General features: G+C 43.2%; 1 protein-coding gene across 1 annotated transcript in view; it reads right to left on the minus strand.

Annotated features, from left to right (window-relative positions):
• The window catches only part of OPRL1 (opioid related nociceptin receptor 1), a 129,282-nt gene that overhangs the window by 15,165 nt on the left and 93,279 nt on the right, over positions 1-20,838 (minus strand). The window contains exon 2 of the mRNA XM_088467123.1: positions 16,807-17,162. Coding sequence (XP_088323249.1) covers positions 16,807-17,162 — 356 coding nt within the window. The remainder of the gene's footprint in view (positions 1-16,806; positions 17,163-20,838) is intronic.

Consider the following 20,838-nt stretch of genomic DNA (forward strand, 5'->3'; position numbering starts at 1 on the left):
CATTCCTCTCAGGTTTGCGCTGGGCTGAGGGGTTCACAGCGCCCCCCTCCCCAGCGCACAGCGCTGCTAAAGTGTTGTTGCTTTTGCTCAAGGAGACGTGGCCACGCCTCCTTTGTTTAGGACATGCCCCCTCTTCACCTGGGCCCAGCTGGGCTCTGTACGCCCCTGATTATCGTACTGTAGGATGAAAAGCCCAATGGCCAGCAAAAACAAATATACTGTCACAATACTAAGGGGTTTATTTACTAAGCCTTGGATGGAGATAAAGTGAACGGAGATAAAGTCCTAACCAATCAGCTCCTAACTGCTATGTCACAGGCTGGGTTTTAAAAATGACAGTTAGGAGCTGATTGGTTGGGACTTTATCTCCGTTAATTTTATCTCCATCCAAGGCTTAGTAAATAGACCCCTTGATCTAGTATAGCCATTTCAGGATTACAATAACAGAAGAAAATTAATAAAAAAATGCTTTATCCTTTGGAAAAAAAAAAAATCATTACTAACTAGCCAGGGCAACGCGTAAGCATACTCTAACAGATGGGCCCAGCAAAGTTAATCTTCAATGCTCTGGGCAAATATCTTTTGTTTAACCCAGCAAAATTCTATTGACAAAATTGCGGCTTTGGGTGATTAAAAAAAAAAAATCAAGCTTTATTGCTGCATATTAATAAACAAAATGAGGCAGCTCAGCGGAACAGTTGCAAGAAAGCCCAGACCACCAATCCAGATCACCTGCTCTCATGTTTTTTTAATGTATATCCTGCCCTCCAGGGAGGCATTACCACACCCCTTCAGCAGTGTGGTATCAAACAGCTTCTGGAGTGGGCCCCAGGTATTCACAACCATTTGTGGCAATTTGTGGCAAAATTGCGACAATGCCCCCTTGTAAACAATGGTAATGTCTAAGCTGCCTTCGCGGAGAGGACCCTGACGTCATCAGCTACTGTCCAATGTCATTCCCTACCATCCATGAGGGCATAGAGGGGGAAAATCTTGTGGCAAGCGTAGCGAGCCCCTGTGCTCGAAGCGTGGCAAACCCACGAGGGGACAATTTCTTCTTTAGGTGGCCTTAATGGGCATGGAACTGCACTTCCGCCCTCACTCGAGTCACTTCTAGGTACCTAGCGCAAAATGGGAAATACAGTAAGCTCTACCCAGAAACGTATCTATTATGGGAGCAGGGTGTGCGGGGAACACGGGCACCTGGATCCAGGGAGGCCCCGCACTGCACACCCTACACCCATAGAATTACTTACCTCTCCGGAGTCGGAGAGTCCCACATCAGCACGGAGGTCCAGCGCTGTAAAAACGACTGGAAAATGGCCACCGCATTTGCGCATGCGCAGTACAGGGAAAATGGCCGCCGTGGCCATTTTTCTGGTGACCAGCTCATTCTCTATAGACTCTGGGCGCACTCTAGTGCCCAGAGTCTATAACTCCGGCGCTAGCCACGCACAGCTCAGTACGCTGCTGGCCACCGGACAGAGAGGAGGGGGCCTGTGTCGGAGACAGCACACGGGCCCCCTCCTCTCTAGAAACGCCCCTGGCACTACCCTTGTCAGTGGCGTAAGTTCATCCCAGACGCTCGGAGGCAAGTTAGAATTTGGTGCCCCCCCCCGTCACAGCCGTTGACACTGTAAAGTAGCAATTTGCATGCAGACAGGCTATAGATAGACAAAGGTAGCAGCTGATGGTCTAACATGGAGCTCTCTACTAGTGTATGGTGGCTTCTCAGGTGCTGGGAAGAGGTGCCATGTATTGGGCAGCTATGACGGTACACTCCGTGTACATAGTTACAGCCCTAAGTGGGGTGAATATGTTGTGGACAATGGAGGAGGTGCCCCTTCAGAGCTGGAGCCCGGTGGCAGGCGCCTCCATTGTCTCCCATAGTTCTGCCCCTGACCCTTGTACCATGGCCTGAAAAATCTCTTGGCGGCCCTGCATATTTATTCTAACATAATTAAGCGTCACTCATATAATCATTCTCCTAAGTGACAAAGTTACTGGCTAACATTTGTGAAATATAACTTTAATAACATTCCCCAGCAGAAGAATGCAAATCCCCAGGAGAACGCAAGAATTGACTGCTGAGGAAGCAGGAGAAAATTGCCAAAGTAGCTGAATTGGTAATAAGAATACTGTAGGTGTGGAGATGTTGCTAGGACAGGTTTGCATGATCTGTCTAAGCAATTACTTATAAAAAAGTACAGCTCTCTCTTCGAACTGTGCAGAGAGCAATGGATTTTATTGGCGTCTTCTCTTGGTCCTCACTACGTGTTGTGTTGATCACAGCAGGGAGAGAACTGCACAATGACGCTGGCTTAATAAGATCTTATTTCCCCAGAGAGTTACTTCTCTCCCCCACCTCTAGCCCTGTACAGACCGAAGAACCACACACAAGTTGCTATGATTTATCACCCCCTGTTTCCAACTCCTGCAGAAACACACACTAATTTGTGTTGTAAAACCCCACAGAAAGCAAGCTGAAGGTTTGAAGTCTTTGTTTTCACTGTTTTGGCTGAGCGCATAGGGAACAAAAGCTAACAAATCATTAGAAACCACAAAAATGCAGATAGGGACAGCATTTTATTTAATAGAAATATGCTTATTGTCCGCCAAATGTCTGGTATACTCCTTTCCTAGTTTGCTAAGTGCCCCCAGTGAAAAAGGTGCATGCGGGCAATGCACAATTGCACATATTAGCTAGTATCACTTTTGTACCATTCCTTTTATTAATTTAAACGTTAAATTTTTCTCTACTAAAAAAATGTTTTATTTTTTTTATATATATATATATATCAAATAAGGCAGGAAAATAAAGGGATATAACATTGTCTTCATTTTATGTGACATTTGTACATTTTAATCTTTTAATTACTCTACTTGTGTTCCTCGCTCTAGGACATCTATGGTGCTCCAATCATCTTGAATGTCACATCCTATTTCATAAATGTAAGATAAACAAATTAATTAAGTTGTTTACCACATTCAATTTGGTTGTTCTGCGCTGTCTCTTATCTCCTTATAGTGAAGTTGGCCAGGCACCTTTACTTAAGTGGCCACTGGGTGTATTTCTGAGCACGCATGTAATGGCACCTCTCCCAGCCTTCCGCTTGCAAGTGCAGCCGTCATCACTATAATCAGCTTCAGAACCAGCCCCATCATTGGTTCAGGAGATCCAACCCTGAATAGCCCGCAATTCTGTCAACACACCCACAGCTGGCTTCTTCTATATAAACACCCCATTGCCACCAAGTAATTCCCCATGCAGCAGCAAGTGAGAAGCGACCGAAATGCGTATGACTTTAAGCTCATACTTGCCGACATTTTAAGCTCCTCTCCGAGAGAAGCAGGATTTGGGGGGCGGGACTGGGATCCTATGTCATTAGGCCCCACCACGGCAAACTGTTGCAAATCGCAGGACCGCAAAGAGGGGTGGGGCTAAATGGCACGTTTTTGCTGCATTGAGTCCCGTCCCCTCAATACGGAGCCGCAATTCCTGGCAATTATCTCCCCATTCTGCCCACTTCACTAGGAAGTGGATGGGATGAGGTATATCTGGGCAGTCTTCCTTGGGTTGCGGAGGGAAGGGGGGCTTCCCAAAAATTCAGGAGCCTCCCACAACTTATGGGAGAGTAGGTACATATGTTTAAGATGCACATGCAACCTGCAATACATGCACAGATTGCTAACACTTCTGGGATTGGTGTGCAACTCAGCAACTGGCCGGGTGTGTCTGATGCTAAATCTGTTCAGAATCTAAGTTTTGAATAATATAGGGCTCCCAGCCCGCATTCAGCAAGGAATTCCAAACTGTAAAGCTTTTCCCATCAGAAGGATGCATGACCACATTTTCCTGCTTCCTAAATGAGTTTTATATTCTGCTATACATTTCCAATTCAATTCACTGGTCATGGGGCCCACACTACAAGCAGCGGTCTACATTAGCATTCTTATATCTAGCCTAGAAAACACCCTGCATAATGTGCAGAGGACATGAATTATAGATGCTACTGAATGCTATGTGGTATTAGAGTGACAAGGACAGATGTGGCAGAGTAAAAGCTAGTGGATCATTTTCTTAATTAAAGAATTGCCTGCTTCTGTTGTTCCTATCCCTAATGTCTCTTCTTCAGTCCTCCGCGTGTGCGCATTAGACAGTAAGCAGCCACATTAATTGCAAACTCGGTAGAGAATAAAATTGGGTCATTTGGGAAACTATTTTTTTCTCAGCAAAATCATAAAACCAGGTCATGAGTTATACCGGCACTGAATCAGTACAAACTTGGCATCATTGGTGTTCTTTTCAAAGAAACCTTAATTGTAACTACAATTCACAGCTGAAAAGTCTTATATGTACTGCAGTCTGGTTTTAAGATTAAAATATTGCAAATAATCCATCGGTGACGAGACTTTCACTTCCTCTAGCAGGGAGTTTCATTTAAAGAGCACTTGTCGGTACACAACAGAAGAAGTCATTTTGTCATCTGAATCCAAAATCTATGAGACTGCAGCTAGTCAGTCACTAGGAGCCTGTGTCATCACATAGAGCTGAGATTGTAATTCTATTCGATATGAACCAGAGATGTTGCTAGTTATTAGTGAGTTGCACTCTCATAAGCAATAGTTCAACTCACAAAATGGCTATCTCCAATGTGTATAAGCAATAGAGATGAGCGGGTTTGGATTTCAGAGATCCGAACCCACCCGAATTTAGCAGATCCGAGTCGGATCCAAGCAGGCTCAGGGTTTCCCGCCTGACTCGGATCTCAAAACTGAGGCAAAACCGTGGGGTTGTAAATCTTGCGGTTTGCGAGCCTACATCTCTATGATCAATGTAGTATATAGGGACCACGCGGCGGACGCCATTTCACTTTGGCTGTGGAGACTGAAGAGGGAGGGTGGGTAGTGTAGGGCTGGGGGAGGTGCTGGTGTTGTTTGGTGTTGTGCTGTCTGCTGTGTCCTTGGCTGGTGCACTGCTGATCCATTCTGGGCTGGTGCTGTCTGCTGTGTCCTGGGCTGGTGGTGCTGTGATCTCTGCTGTATCCATCTGGGCTGGTGCAGAATACATCTGGGCTCTGCTGTGTCCATCTGGGCCCAAGTTCTGGACTAAAAAAAAAAATAGTAAAAAAAAACAAAACAATAAAAGTGTCTTTTTGTGTAATATTTTTCTGTGTTAGGCTTAACCGCACAAAATCCAGCCAGCAACGCAAGTTGCAACCTAGTGCTGCCTGACTCCAGTCGTGATCAATCGGTGCTCTGGGCTTAAGTTCTGGAGCTGAAAAAAAAAAAAAATCAATTGTCTTTTTTTGTTATCTTTTACTGTCTGTGTGTATACGTGCGTGTTAGGCTTAACCGCACAAGATCCAGCCAGCTACGCAAGTTGCAACCTAGTGCTGCCCAACTCCAGTCATGATCAATCGGTGCTCTGGGCTCAAGTTCTGGAGCTGAAAAAAAAAAAAAATCAATTGTCTTTTTTTTTATCTTTTACTGTTTGTGTGTGCGCATGCGTGTTAGGCTTAACCGCACAAGATCCAGCCAGTTGCAACCTAGTGCTGCCCAACTCCAGTCATGAGCAATCGGTGCTCTGGGTCCAAGTTCTGGAGCTGAAAAAAAATATTAAAATCAATTGTCTTTTTTTTGATCTTTTACTGTCTGTGTGTGTGCATGCGTGTTAGGCTTAACAGCCAGCCAGCAACACAAGTTGCAACCTAGTGCTGCCCGACTCCAGTCATGATCAATCGGTGCTCTGGGCTCAAGTTCTGGAGCTGAAAAAAAATAAAAATCAATTGTCTTTTTTTTGTCTAATATTTCTGTGTGTGTGCACAACTGCATGTGTGTGAATTTTGTAACCGCACCTTGGCTACACCATTGGTGCTTGTGACACTGCTAAAGACGGCAGAAAATATGGAGGGCTGTCACATGACAGGAGAGCAAAGCCAAAAACCACATGTTGTAGCTGCCGCCAGCAGTGCAAGGCCGTCAACTTCCTTGTCCTCTACGAAGGCCCATGCCCCAGGGCTTAAGTCACACCATCGATATGGTAAAGGTACTTGTACTGAAGTTAAGAAAAACAAATTGAATGGAAATTTGCCTTTAGATAAACAAAAAATTGGTATTATGCCCTTCACTACACGAAGTGGCAAGGAAAGGATAAGGCCTTGGCCTTTCTTTAGGAAGACTGCTGATTCTGATAGCCCTTCGGAAAAAACAACTGTGTACCCTGAGAAATCGAAATCACAAATCTCCGAGGAGAGTGTAAGTGTGTCTGTGGTTGCCATGTGTGAGCCAGACCTAAATACTAGTGTACTGGAGGATCCTCCAAGTTCCATTTGTGTACCCTCTGTAAATGTGGGGAAGGGCAGTCAACATCTTGCAGACATAGTCATTGAGGATGCTTCTGTGGAATTGCACATGGAGGAGGAGGATATTTTGGTAGCTGAAGGCGCTAAGGATGATGAGGATGTTGATGATGAAGATGTTGGTGATGAGGATGCTGATGCAGTGGATGTGTAAGAATGTGTAAGTAAGGCAACAGTTGTTGCCCATGGATTGAAAAAGCCAAAGCCCATTGTTGTCATGCCGGGACAAAAGACAAAAAAATCTACTTCTCACGTGTGGAATTATTGCCACCTCGATCTGGACAACAGTTGTCAAGCCATAAGTGACCATTGCCATGCAAGAGTGAGTAGAGGGAGGGACCTAAACCACTTAGGAACCTACTCCTTGTTACGTCACTTGGAGCGCATTCATCAAAAATCAAAGTGTATGTCGCCAAGTACCAAAACTCAAATCGTAAAAAGTCCAGTGTCACCTACCTGCTCCCTCTCTGTGAGATCCAAGCGCCTTCGATCTCCAACATCAACACCTGCATCATCAACATCCTCATTCATCATCGGGAGTAGTCCTGCTGCATCCAATGTTGGTATTCGAAGCATGATTGACTCCTCTCCTATCCATGATTCCTCAGAAGGATCCTTGATGACTATGCCTGTTGCTGTGAGTGGATCTTCATCCCAGAAGGAGACCAGGAGGAAGACTACTTGTAGCATATCCTCCAAAAAACAATTAACTGTTAAACAATCATTTGCAAGGGCAAACAAGTATGACAGCAATCACCCATTTGCACAGCAGATACTGACGCCATAACAGCTATGCTGGTACTAGATGTGCGTCCAGTATCCGCCATTACTGCAGTGGGTTTTCAACAGTAAATTAAGGTCCTGTGTCCTCGCTACCAGATCTCTTCTAGATTCCACTTCGCTAGAACAGCAATTCCGTCTGTAAAAGGACATAAAAAAACCTTATTAATGTCCTCAGAAATGCCGTTGTACCCACTGTTCACTTGACGACTGATATGTGGACAAGTGGGACAGGGCAAACTAAGGATTACATGACTGTGACAGCCCACTGGGTAGGTGTATTGCCTACAATGGCAACAGCAGCAGCAACATCTACCAAAAGACAGCTGATACAGAGGCAGGCTACTCTTTGTATAACTGGTTTCACTAAGAGGCATACCGCTGAGAACCTCTTAGAAAAACAAATTTCTACTTGGACTCTCTTCGGGATTTGTGATTTCAGACAATGCCACCAATATTGTGAGAGCATTACATGTGAACGATTTCCAACACGTCCCATGTTTTGCTCACACAATTAATTTGGTGGTGTAACAATTTTTAAAAACAGACACGGTCGTGCAGGAGATGCTCTCAGTGGCCCGCAAAATATCCGGACATTTTAGACATTCGGTGAACGTTTGTCGAAGATTGCATGACCAGCAGGTACTGTTAAATTTGCCCTTCCATCAGCTGAAGCAAGAGGTAGTAATTCGGTGGAATTCTACCCTCTATATGCTTCAGCGGATGGAGGAACAGCAAAAGGCCATCCAGGGCTATACAACGGCCTATGACATAGGCCGTGGAGGGGGAATGCACCTTACTCAAGCGCATTGGAGAATAATTTCCGTGTTGTGCAAGGTTCTCAAACCCTTTGAACTTGCCACACGTGAAGTTAGTTCAGACACTGCCAGCTTGAGTCAGGTCATTCCCCTCATCAGACTTTTGCAAAAACAGCTGAAGAAACTGAAGGAGGAGGTGAAACGGAGCGATTGCGCAATGTATGTCGGACTGGTGGATCAAGCCCTTGATTCACTTCACCAGGATCCAAGAGTTGTCAAGCTATTGAAAACTGAAAAATATATTTTGGCGACCATTCTGGATCCTAGGTTTTAGTCCTATCTTGTGAGTTTTTTTCCAACAGACTCAAATCTAAAACTGTGCAAAGAGCTGTTGGTAAAAAAAATTGTCAGCTGCAGCCGCGCGTGAAATGCCATAATCTCCTCCTTCAGTTTCTGCAGCTGCCAGGAAAAATATTAATTTTCCTTACAGAATGCCTGCTGGTCATGCAGATTGTTCATCAAAAAATGACATCTGGTCAGGCCTCAGAGAACTGCCTACTAGTGACATGTCTTCTACCGTGACTAAATGTGATACGGTCTCCATTCACAGAATGGTGGAGGACAATTTCAGAGATAACATCCTAATAGGCATGTCAGACAGTCCCTTTCAGTACTGGCAGGAAAAAGAGGCAATTTGGAGTCCCATACACAAACTGGCTTTGCAATACTTAAGTTGCCCACCCTCCACTGTGTACTCCGAAAGAGTTTTCAGTGCAGCTTGCAACCTTGTCAGCGATCGACGTAGGAGGTTACTTCCTCAAAATGTGGAAAAGATGATGTTCATTAAAATGAATTACAAATTCCACGAGGAAGACCTCTACCAACAATTACATAAAAAAATTACAGAGGCGTCTATGGTGGATTCCAGCGGGGACGAATTAATATTGTGTGAAGGAGAGGATGTACACACTGATGGGGATGACGAGGGCAACGACAATGACAACTTGTAATGTAAAGCCAGTTTGTGTATGGGATAATTTTCATTTCCATGTCCAATGCACATTGGCAGCTTGTTTTAGGGGGGTCCAAACAAACCAATCATTTCAGCAACAATTGGCAGCCCTTGTCGCTGAATTGATTGGTTTGTTAAACTGTCCTGTTTCGTATACAACTTAAGGGTGGGAGGGCCCAAGGACTATTCCATCTTTGCACCTTTTTTGTTATGGTTGGTTTAGGAACCAATTATTTATTTTTAAATTAATTTATTATCAATTTTACAGCCAGGGGTTGTACCAATGCATTTCTTTTTATTAATTATTCAGCCAGGGGCTGCACCCAATGAATTGTTTTTAATTAATTTATGATCAATTTTACAGCCAGGGGCTGCATCCAATGAATTGTTTTTAAATTAATTTATTATCAATTTAACAGCCAGGGGCTGTACCAATGAATTGCTTTTTATTAATTATTCAGCCAGGGGCTGCACCCAATGAATTGTTTTTAATTAATTTATTATCAATTTAACAGCCAGGGGCTGCACCAATGAATTTCTTTTATTTAATTATTCAGCCAGGCGCTGCACCCAATGAATTGTTTTTTAATTAATTTATTATCAATTTTACAGCCAGGGGCTGCACAAATTAATTTCTTTTTAGTTGTCCAGCCAGGGGCTGCACCCAATGAATTGTTGTTTACTTTTTTAATTCAATTGCTTTTTAATTAATTTATTATCAATTTTACAGCCAGGGGCTGCACCAACTATAAATTCTTCAATTCTCAAGGGTATCCCAACCATCATCTTTGCAACTCAACTCTATTAATAATTATATCAATCAGTTTTGAGCCAGCAAGCTGGATGCAACCTTTTGGCCCTATAACTAGATGAAAAAAATCAATATTGTGAGCTGTTAGGTGGTCAAAATTGACTGGAAACGAGTGGAATTTTTTTTATTGAGGTTATTAATACTGTAGGAACAAAAAAAGGCCCATTTTATGTGATTTTAGCTGTTTTTTTATTTTTTAAGAAAAAACCCAGATCCAAAACCAAAACATAAAAACAAAACACAGAGGTGAGGTTTTGGCAAAACCAATCCAGATCCCAAACCATGGGAGAACCAGATCCAAAACCAAAACACAGGGGGTCGGTGCACATCTCTAATAAGCAACCACTGCACTTTAAAATGAAAACATCTGATGAAACATTGCAGCTGTTCATTGATTTGACACCAATGATTATGTGGACTAGAGGGAAACAATAGGATATTTTTCATCAGACTTTCATATGGCCCTAGGTTAATCAAGGTGGCCACATATTACAGTAGGAGAATCAAGATTAAAGGGCTGTGCAAAGCTTAACACTCTTTGCAATTAAAAAAAAGGTCTATTTAAATAAAACGAAAACCTCCCGTACGACACTTTAATACAAATGGTAATATATGCTTTTTTTTGTAATCCAATGGAAAGTTATTTTTTCTTTCTATACCAATATAAGAAAAAAAAAACATAAACCAGTAAGGATGTAACAATACTCAGCTGCCCTGGCCAAACTGTATGACAACAGTAATCCTGGCCATACACGGGATGATTGATCACACGATTTGGGCAGTTTCTACAGGTTGGACAGACCAAGCATTTGAAAATAGTTGTATTTTGAGTCTTCTGCGACCCCGATGCGCATCCCCGCCGTCGTCTAGTTAGATCACAGATCAGATGGTTTTGCAGAGAGATCTCAACTGATCGTGTAGGAATTGACACACATTATGTGATGTGATTGATCAAATCGTATGGTCTTATGTGAAATAGTTACATTTTAAATACAAATCGTCCTGTATCTGAAGGGAAGAATTTTCAAGGGAAATCGTACAACTGATCTGACCAACTTTTGAATCTCACCGTGTATGGCCACTATAGAGTTAATTTAAAGCTTTGCAGGGCAAGATGTGCATACTGTATGTGTGAGCCAGCAAGCACATGTACTAAGGAACTGATTTCAGAGTTAATCGTTAAAATAAAAAAGATTACAAATAGACAACAAATTATACCTCCCAACACTTTAAAGACCCATGTCAGGACTCCTTGCACGCGCCTAAGGCGTGCATACTCAAAAGAGAGACTTGGCCTCATAACACTGATGCCATGTCCCTTGGTGTATGACATTTTGGGGGCGTGGTCATGTGTCACTCCCCCATTTTTCATCATTTTGGGGCATGCTTACCAACTTTCTGGCTCACCCCTCTGGAAAGGGGCAGCCAGCAGGGGGCATTGCACAGCACAGAAGGGCAATGGGGGGTGCGTGATGGCGCAATTTCATAAATGTGGGGTGCACCCTGCAATGCAATTACCAGCATTGTTAGGCGGGTGTAATGCTACGATGACGCTATTCAGTGCAAAAGCAGTTAGTAAGATCTATTTGTTGATGAAAACACACTGATACTTTTCAGAAAATACATGTAACCATAGGGATCATTGTGCCTTATACCCAATGCAGGGAAATGATACTAATGATCCATACTTGACTACTTTTGAAAAAGCATTTCAGGGAGATTGTGAAAAAACACCTATGAGCGAGGGAGTAAAGTGGGCGTGTACTGCTACATCTGAGAGGCGTGTCATACATCCAAATGTAAATGAGCCCCAAATCAGTTAGTAAGATCTATGTGTTGATGAAAACACACTGATACTTCTCAGAAAATGTAGCCATAGGGATCATTGTGCCTTATAGCCAATGCAAGGAAATTATACTAATGATCCTATTTAAAATGTACATATCTGTTTTTTTCTTTTATATAACAGCTTCATGCTGGCACCACTCCACGCCGTCAGGGGTCCCGAGTCCCGCCATCACTACTGCTGTCGCTGCCTGCTGGATCCTCACATCGCGGGTGACGTCATGACGTCACCCGCGCACTGTATTACTGGGAACACTGGCCTATGAAGCAATCAGAGGCTTCTTTAATCTCCGATGGGGTCAGAGACCAGCGTTCTCTGAGCCAGGGGCCACATCGGAAACTCAGAAGAGCCTCATGCGTCTCGAGAACCACAGGTTGGCCACCTTTCGGATCCCTCCGCCCCTGTCTGGCTCCTTCTGCCAAATGTCGGGGCTCATGTTCGCATGTAAAACCAGTGAAGCCGCTCGCAGGGACAGCTGATTTTCGGATCAGCTGTCTCCACGGCGAAGCAATGAGGTATTGCTCCGCTGTCCACGGCAAGTAAGAATGTTAATTATCGGGTCCTGATAATTAACATCATGAATAGACTCCCAAATAATCTTATTTTAAATATCTCAGCTTCTCCCTATCTTCCCACCCCTACTGTAATGTTGCCACATTCAGTTGCTTTCTCTGCCCTCCCCCTGTTCCCCTCTATCCACACAGCCATTGATTTTAACTACTTTTTCTCCAAAATTACAAATCCGTCAGAACATTTCTATAGATTGTAAGCTTGCGAGCAGGGCCTTCCTACCTATATATCTGTCTGTTATTATCCAGTTTTGTTCTATTAATGCTTACAATTGTAAAGCGCAACAGAATATGCTGCGTTATATAAGAAACTGTTAATAAAAAACATTTCCTCATAAAATCCTTCTCCTGCTACTCTCCCACCTCCTATTACTGGCCAAATCCTTTCCTACGTCTAACCCACCACTACTATTGAAGTATGTTACCTACTATTGTTCTCCTTCCACTCCATCTCCCCCTTTGCTATACTCCCTCCTACAATAGCTCCTCTGGTCCCACTATCAGTGGTGTAACTAGGGTATTTAGAGTCATGGGCAAGATAAAAAAGGCCCCCCCCACGTATGTTCGTCTGACAAGTGGGCATGGATGCATGCGACAAGGGGCATGGCCACTGGAAAATGGGGGCGTGTCAACATGACACACCACCGTTTCTCGTCACTCTGGTATCATTCATTTACATTCCATATGAACCTTAAAGACCCCAGTAGTGGTACGCCTTATGCAATGTCCCCAGTAGCAGTGTCCCTTATGCAGTGCCCCTAGTAGTAGTACCCTTTATGCAATGCCCCTTTTTGTAATGCACATTATGCAGTGCACACAGTAGTCCCCCTTATGCAGTGCCCTTTATGCAATGCCCCCTGTTGTAGTTCCCATTATGAAGTGCCCCAATTAATGCCCCTTAAGCAGTGCCCCCCAGTAGTGCACCTTATGCAGTGCCCTGTAGTGCCCCTTATACAGTGCCCCCAGTAGTAACCCTTATTCAGTGCAACCATTAGTGCCCAATATATAATGCCCCCAGTAGTGCCCAATATACAGTGCCCCTTATGCAGTGCCCAATATACAGTGCTTCCATTAGTGTCCCTTATAGAGTGCTCCCAGTAGTAGTGCCCCCTATGCAATACCCACTGTTGTAGTGCCCATTATGCAGTGCCCCCATTAATGCCCCTTAAGCAGTGCCCCCAGTAGTGCCCAATATACAGTGCCCCTTATACAGTGCCCCCAGTAGTGCCACTTATGCAGTGCTCCCAGTAGTGCCCAATATATAGTGGCCTTTATACACTTCCCCTCAGTATTGCCCTTTATAGAGTGCCCCCAGAAGTAGTGCCCTCAGTAGCGCCCAATATATAGTGCCCCCAGCAGTAGTGCCTTTCACACAAAAGACGGACACACATAAAACACATAATTTACTTACCGGAATCCTCGCTCCTGCGCCCGACGCCGCTGTCCGCTGCTCCCGTCCTGCTCGGCACTGTTGGAGAGACGTCATGATGTCTCACCCTTTACCCTCTCATGACTTCCCTCTTAGATTTCTAGCTATTCCTTCTGTATCTCTACTTACAACTCTTCTTCCTCCCCCTATTTTCATCTTCCTGTTTGTGTTCCACAAGCATCTGGCCTTGCCCCTCTTCTCAACTCTCTCTACTGCAACACCCTTGGTGATCTTATCAGTACTTTCAGTTTCCATTACCACCTGTATGCTGATGATACACAAATCTATTTGCCTTACTTTGACCTCTCCCCCACCACCATCTCTCGCATCTTCATCGGTCTCTCTTCCATCTATTTATGGATGTCTCAGCCTTTTCTTAAACTTAATGTGTCTAAGAATGAGACATTGTCTTCCCCCTTCTCCTCTTCAACTTTCTCTTTCTGTTACTAATACTATAATACTCTCCACTCCCTCAAGTCCACTGTCTAGGTATCATCCATGACTGCCCTATTTTCTCCGTCCCCCACATTTGTGCTATCAGCAAATCCTCCTGCTTTCACCTCTGTAATATCTTTACGATTAGTATCCTGGAGACTACCAAAAATATCTGATTTATTCTCTTGCCATATCCTGCCTGTACTATTGCGGCCAACAGCCATGGCCAAAAGTATTGAGAATCACACAAGTATTGGTTTTCACAAAGTTTGCTGCTTCTGTGTTATTAGTCCTTTTTGTCAGATGTTATTATGGTATACTGAAGTAAAATTACAAGTATTTCTATGGTGTCAAAGGGTTTAATTGACAATTACATTAAGTTTATGCAAAAATTCAATATTTGCAGTGTTGACCCTTCTTTTTCAAGACCTCTGCATTTCGCCCTGGCATGCTGTCAAGCAACTTCTGGGCCACATACTGACTGATGGCCGCCCATTCTTTCCTAATCAATGCTTGGAGTTTGTCAGAATTTGTGGGTTTTTGTCCAGCATCTTGTTTGCCAAACATGCATAGCACTGTGATGCGACTAGTACGCACCAGCAGACTGTGCTGATTAATTTGATAACTTGTAATAAAAAAAGCTGTGGTCACTACAATGTAGCACTTCGTATACAAAGTCAGAGACTCAGTCACACACAGATATACAAGTGTCACATATCACATTAATCAGCTTAGTCTGCTGGTGCATCCTAGTTGCATTGCATTGCAACATAGAAGCATTTTCCGATGCAAAAAAGATGCCCGGCCCTAGCAGAGGGAACTGGACGTGCCGAGAGGGGCTTTATAGCGTGCATCAAAAATGTATAAGGACACATCTGTATATCCCAACCCTCCACTCTTAAATCTATCATACTGTAAGTGCTGTTGTATTAAAAATACCATTAATAATTATAATTATCATAGTAATAAAATTGACAAATTATCTTGTAATCTAGATTATTCTATTTTTGCATTTAAAAGTTAAATCTCTATTACATAATCACTGATTTGTGTTTGCCAAAAGGCCCTCTTTATTTTACAGAAGTTAAAAACTTACATTTGCGTATACCCCAAATAAATATTAGCATATTGGCTTTGCACAGTTTGGCTCTTGATATAGGTTACTATTTATGCAAGTTTGAGGATGATAACATGTTTAAATGGAATCGGTATGACATACCGCCGGACTAAAGCCCGGCGGATGTAATACCGACGCCAGAAGGCAGAAGAATGAAGATTCACGACAGGGTAAGTACTTAAGCTATCCCTAACCCTTCCCCCCCTAACCCTCCCTTAGGGGTACCTAACCTTAAGTTCCCCCCCTAGTGCCTAACCCTAAACTCCCCCCAGGAGTACCTAAACCTAACCCCCACCCCCCCACACCCTAAACTTAACCCACAAGGGGGGGGCCTAACCCTAACCTCCCCCGGGGGTGCCTAACCCTAACCACCCCTTCCCCTGGCCTAACCCTTCCGGGGGGTGCCTAACCCAAAGTCCCCCCGGAAGCCCCTAAACCAAACCCTCCCCTCCCGCAGCTATCCGCTCCCGATGTCCGGCTTACCTTCGTTCGGTATGCCGGGTGGCAGGATTTCGGCGTGGAGACAATGATAGGCGTCGGGATTTCGCTGCCTCTCATTAGTCCCATGCCGGGATTTCACAGTCGGGAAGCCGGCGGTCGGCATTTCGCCCGCCGGCTTCCTGACCGCATACCGTTTAAATGGTTGCATTGTCTGGCATATTGTGGACCTGCTTTGGTTGGAAAGAGATGTGATCTACAAACAGAACACAAAATGTATTCACAATCTATTATAAATATAATGCATGTGTGCACCAATATTTAATTCCCATTAAGTGGATATTTTCTGTAGTTTTATATATGATAACTTTAACAGCAGCATATCCATCATCCTAGTTATTCCTGTAATAAAATAAAGACAGCTGTGATAAAAATAAACATCCTTAAAATATTTATTAACTTGTATCAGTGCCCAGAATCTCAAGGTGTGGCTATTACCCAATTGCTGTGCTGTATTTTGTACTCAGAACAAGGAATTCAACAACTGTGTACTCAATATGCCACTCTGCAATACCCATAGATACCTAGTTTTGAGGCAAATAGGCAGCTAGAAATGAACAATCACCTAAAGTAATGAGATAAATAAACAGAGAAAATATATTTCTAGAGTGCTATGTTTCTGCTGCTTCCATTAATAGTAGGCTCTATTTATATATTACTGTATGTACTGCCAGTACATGTAATAATTAGGTAGTATATATCATACTAAGCTCTGTTTAAAATCAGAGCAAAGCTCACCTTCACCACCTCTGGGGTGCTGAAGGATTTTTAAACATGAAGGAGAACTGACAGTGGTACACCTGCCTGCATACCTTAGCACCAGGGATTCCAAGACAGGATGTGGAGCTGACTGGGGGCCTGGGCCTGTCAGGGATGCATAACCACACCCCATGATTATTTGGCCACACCGCCTTCTGTAGAGGCCCAGTGTTCAAAATAGGACATGGCCACACACCCCAGTACCGTGGACCAATGTTCACTTGGCAGCCATGCAAGCACCATGCAACTTCTTCTGTGAGCATCAACTTGAAACCAAGGTAAAGAAAATATTGAGCATAATATTTGCATTAGTACACAGATTTCAGTGTTTCCCTTGGCCTCAATGCTTGTATGGTAGATACAGAGCTGTAACCTAATTCATTTGAGATATGCACACACACACACATAATAAAGCTTTGGAGCCACTGACCATCACTGTCCATCTCCGCTGCTCCCATGACCATGGCAGGAATCCCAATAAAGGAGGCAAGTATCCAGATACAGACATTGATCACTTTTGCCTTGTGTGGAGTGCGGATATCTAGCGCCTTCACTGGGTGGCAGATGGCGATGTAACGGTCCACACTCATCATGGTCAGTGTGAAGGTGCTAGTAAACATATTGTAGTAATCAATAGAAATTGCAATTTTACAGAGGGCGTTTCCAAAGGGCCAATTCCCCATTATAATATCCGTGCCCTGGAATGGAAGGGTTATCAGCACCAAAGCATCGGCCATGGCCAGGTTAAAGATATAGATGTTGGTGGCGGTTTTCATCTTGGTGTACCTGGAATAGACCATAAGGAGAGTCAAAAGTAGAAGTGCCAAACACACATTATGAAAACCTAAGCATATGTGTAATGACAGTAGAGGCTAGCCAAGTAGGAGGCAATCTGTGGCTTTAATGGTGAAGGCTAGCATGGCATACTGGTACTGGTAGTTCAATAATAACAGGAGATCCACAGGTTACCTTAAACTGAGCTGTGTATTAGCATCATACATAAAATGCTTGCATTTAAAACAATGATCATTTTATTCAGCTCTTCTATATTAATAAGTCATTGATACTCCAATACCAAAGAGACCGTCCATTCAAAATCAATTGTTTCTATCCATCATGAGGTAATAAGCATTTCTTCTATCATCATATGACTCTATTGGACATTGGGGGCACTGTTCTCGTGAAATGCATGAAATTTAGCGTTTATGTTTGGGGTTTTTTGGAGGGGGGGTGGGAATCAGTCCTTATCTATTCCCTTTTTGCTTTTTCACAAAAAAAACCCAAACTGTTTGTTTGTTCATTTCATACATTCTAGTGTTAATCTTGTTTTTATTTACAGAGGAGAGGATATGAGAGCATAGAACCCAGGTGATAGTAAAGTGTGGCAGGGGAGAGGGCAGGGTGTCTAATGTAATCACTTTATTTTAGAAATACCTGCCTTCATGTGTGTGATGATACGTGCCGGCAGTAGATACTCTCCTATTGACGTGAATAGCGTCAATAAGAAATTATAATTATCGGGTCAAAAATCCAATAAGTAGTAATGGGTCCCTGAGTGTCAGAAGATAGGGTAGGGTGTTGGTGGACAGGATGCCAAGGAGGGTCAGGAAAGAGGGTGACAAGGGAGACAAGGTTGAGGGTGCAAGGAAAGCGAGGATTCCAGTGCACAAGTCCTAAAAGACTGGTGTCTGCATTAGAAGAATGATGTATACTGTGAGCAAGTTGGCTGTACTATATAGAATTACTTGTCTTATGACTTTAGGTTGGTCAGCAGACAAAACTAGCATTACATGTGTACCCGGAAATGGTCTGCAAAGAAATTGTGAAATTAACATGACAGGAGCTGCCTTGCTTGTATTTTGTTTTTAAACAAAAACTGGAGGTAATTAATTGCAATGAATTAAAAGCTATTGGTCTAGAACCAAATATACCTCTGTGTTGGTTCCACATCCACCATTGTAAATAAGTGCACACAGGTGAAATCTGAAGGTAAGGTAAAATTGGTCCCTCAAATCTGTTAAAATGATGTACCCCACAGGGATCCATCTTATTTCTCAATTATATCAACAACATTAATGAGGCAATAAATGAACTGTTTGCAGGTGACTGGCAGTGATCTACCTAAACCCCACTACTCATGAATATAGGGGCTGATTTTGACTCGCAAGTAAACTGGCTGTAATTGTGGGTAACCATGGAAGCCTGATTTACTGCATTCTGCTAATCAACTAATGCAGGGGTTTGTGCGTACTGTGGCGTCCATTGATTTAAGTAATCATTAGTATCTGCACTTGCATCAGCCCCATGCTAGGAGCAAAACATCCATCAAAAATAATCTTCTCTTCCCCATACACACAACTCAGAATCGCACATAGAGCTTCTGATACATGCCCACGAGACTCCCATGAAATTCCCACAAGTCAGGGTGGTTATGTGCAGTTGTCACCACCCAGTTCATGCCCCAAAACACCCTATTTCTTGAAAAGACTGATCCAGCCAAGTTCTGTCTGACTCAAAATAGGACATACGCAAGAATGAGTAAATCCAATTCTGCGCATGTGCTGTATGCAAAAACTCGCTGCTTGTGTCCGTGACCAGAGATTTGTGTCTGTGACCAGAGATATGTGTCCGTGACCAGAGATTTGTGTCCGTGACCAGAGATATGTGTCCGTGACCAAAGATTTGTGTCCGTGACCAGAGATATGTGTCCGTGACCAGAGATTTGTGTCCGTGACCAGAGATCTGTGCAACTCAGAATCAGCCCTAACTGTATGGTCAGCAACTTGCATGCTAACTTTAACATACTTCAATACTAACCCTTATTTCTACTTAATGCCAAATAGACATTTTCAGCTATTAACCACGTGGCCTAGGCTGCAATATCCTCACTATCTTCCTAAGAGAATCCATGGACTTTATACTGAAACTCACTAGAGGGAGGAGGGAGTGGAGGTGTTGTGCCTACAGGTCAGGCAGCAAGTGGTTGATGTGAGGAGAGGGGGTGCAGGGTCTCCCCCCAGCACTGACTGCACAACTGCTAGACAGACAATTAGGAGGATTATATAAGAGACTTTCCATCACTAAATATGCCTGGAACCTACACCTTCAGAAGCTGTTCACTGATTTCTCAGAAAATACTGAAGACCCTATTGAGTTTTAGGAGACCTGCCATAAGAATCACCCTACTGTCACTCTGTAAATAGCTACAGAAGTCACTGACATTAAGGACTCATGTTAGTAAAAGAGTTTATACTTAAAATACATTACAAAAGCCTGCTCAGTGATCCTAACATATTCCACTCCCCTTCCATAACCTCTGTCTTTCCCATCTGCCTTCCTTTATGCATCAGTGTATAACTTATCTCCGGATCTCCTACAGATCTACTGGCCTAAATCCATCCCTCCATCACTTACCTAATCCTTGTACTGTATACTTGTCACATTTAATTTCCTCCCCTCTAGTATTATCCAAGTCTGAGTGTCTCCTGGTCATTACATGTCCCCCACATGATGCACTACAGTTATTATCAACATCACCTAGTTTCTAGCATCCACTTTTACCAATATCCTCACTGAACTACAGTATAATACCTTTACGTTCCTGGAATATTAAACCATGCTGTAGAATTAAAGTATACATTTTTAATGACCTGCTACCCCACTGTTATGCATATCCTAGCATCATCAAGTAACTGTAGAGCACTGCTAACCTGACACCTTGCCACTGTGAGATCATCAGAAATAGAGAACTATCTCACAGTAAAAAGGTGTCATGTTGGAAATAAATTCCAATCACTCTACCATTGATGGTATCTATCAGGGAATTCACAATTCTCTAGGGTATTGCAGAGATCATATTTACAAACCTGATTACATATTTGGAGACATTTCTAATGCGGATGTAATAAATATTTTTAGCGAAATTTGCAAAGTTTGAATTATAAAACAAAGCATTAAAATGGTTGATGGTCTGGATTTTAAAATACTACATGTAAAGGTTTAAGTATATCTGCACTAATAGCAAGACTAAAGACCACGATATGTAGGACCAGCTAAAAACTCAGTGAGTTAGTTATTTCAGTGGCTGTATGGTAACAGTTTAAACTGGATGTCTCCTGGTGAGCACAAGAGGACATTCCCTGATTTCCCCTCAGCTGTTTCAACCCTACGGCTGTGAATTATTGAAATGAGATGGAGATGAGGGCTTGTGTGAAGAATATGTAGCCGGCTTAGGAGCTACACATTAAGCTTTCCTGCTCATCCTCACAGCATAGGATATAACACAGATGCTAAACACATACAGGGAGAATACTGAATTCCTGTCATCTAGAATTTACAAGATCTCAAGCAATCATCAAACAGGGCAACATATATATTTGTATATCATAGGCACTTGGGATCCCGGCGGTCAGAATCCCAATGCCGGCATCCTGACAGGTTTAGGATACTAACACTTGTCGGT

Source organism: Taudactylus pleione, unplaced genomic scaffold (assembly GCF_031769625.1).
Source record: "Taudactylus pleione unplaced genomic scaffold, aTauple2 ptg000069l, whole genome shotgun sequence".
In the NCBI taxonomy this organism is placed as follows: domain Eukaryota; kingdom Metazoa; phylum Chordata; class Amphibia; order Anura; family Myobatrachidae; genus Taudactylus; species Taudactylus pleione.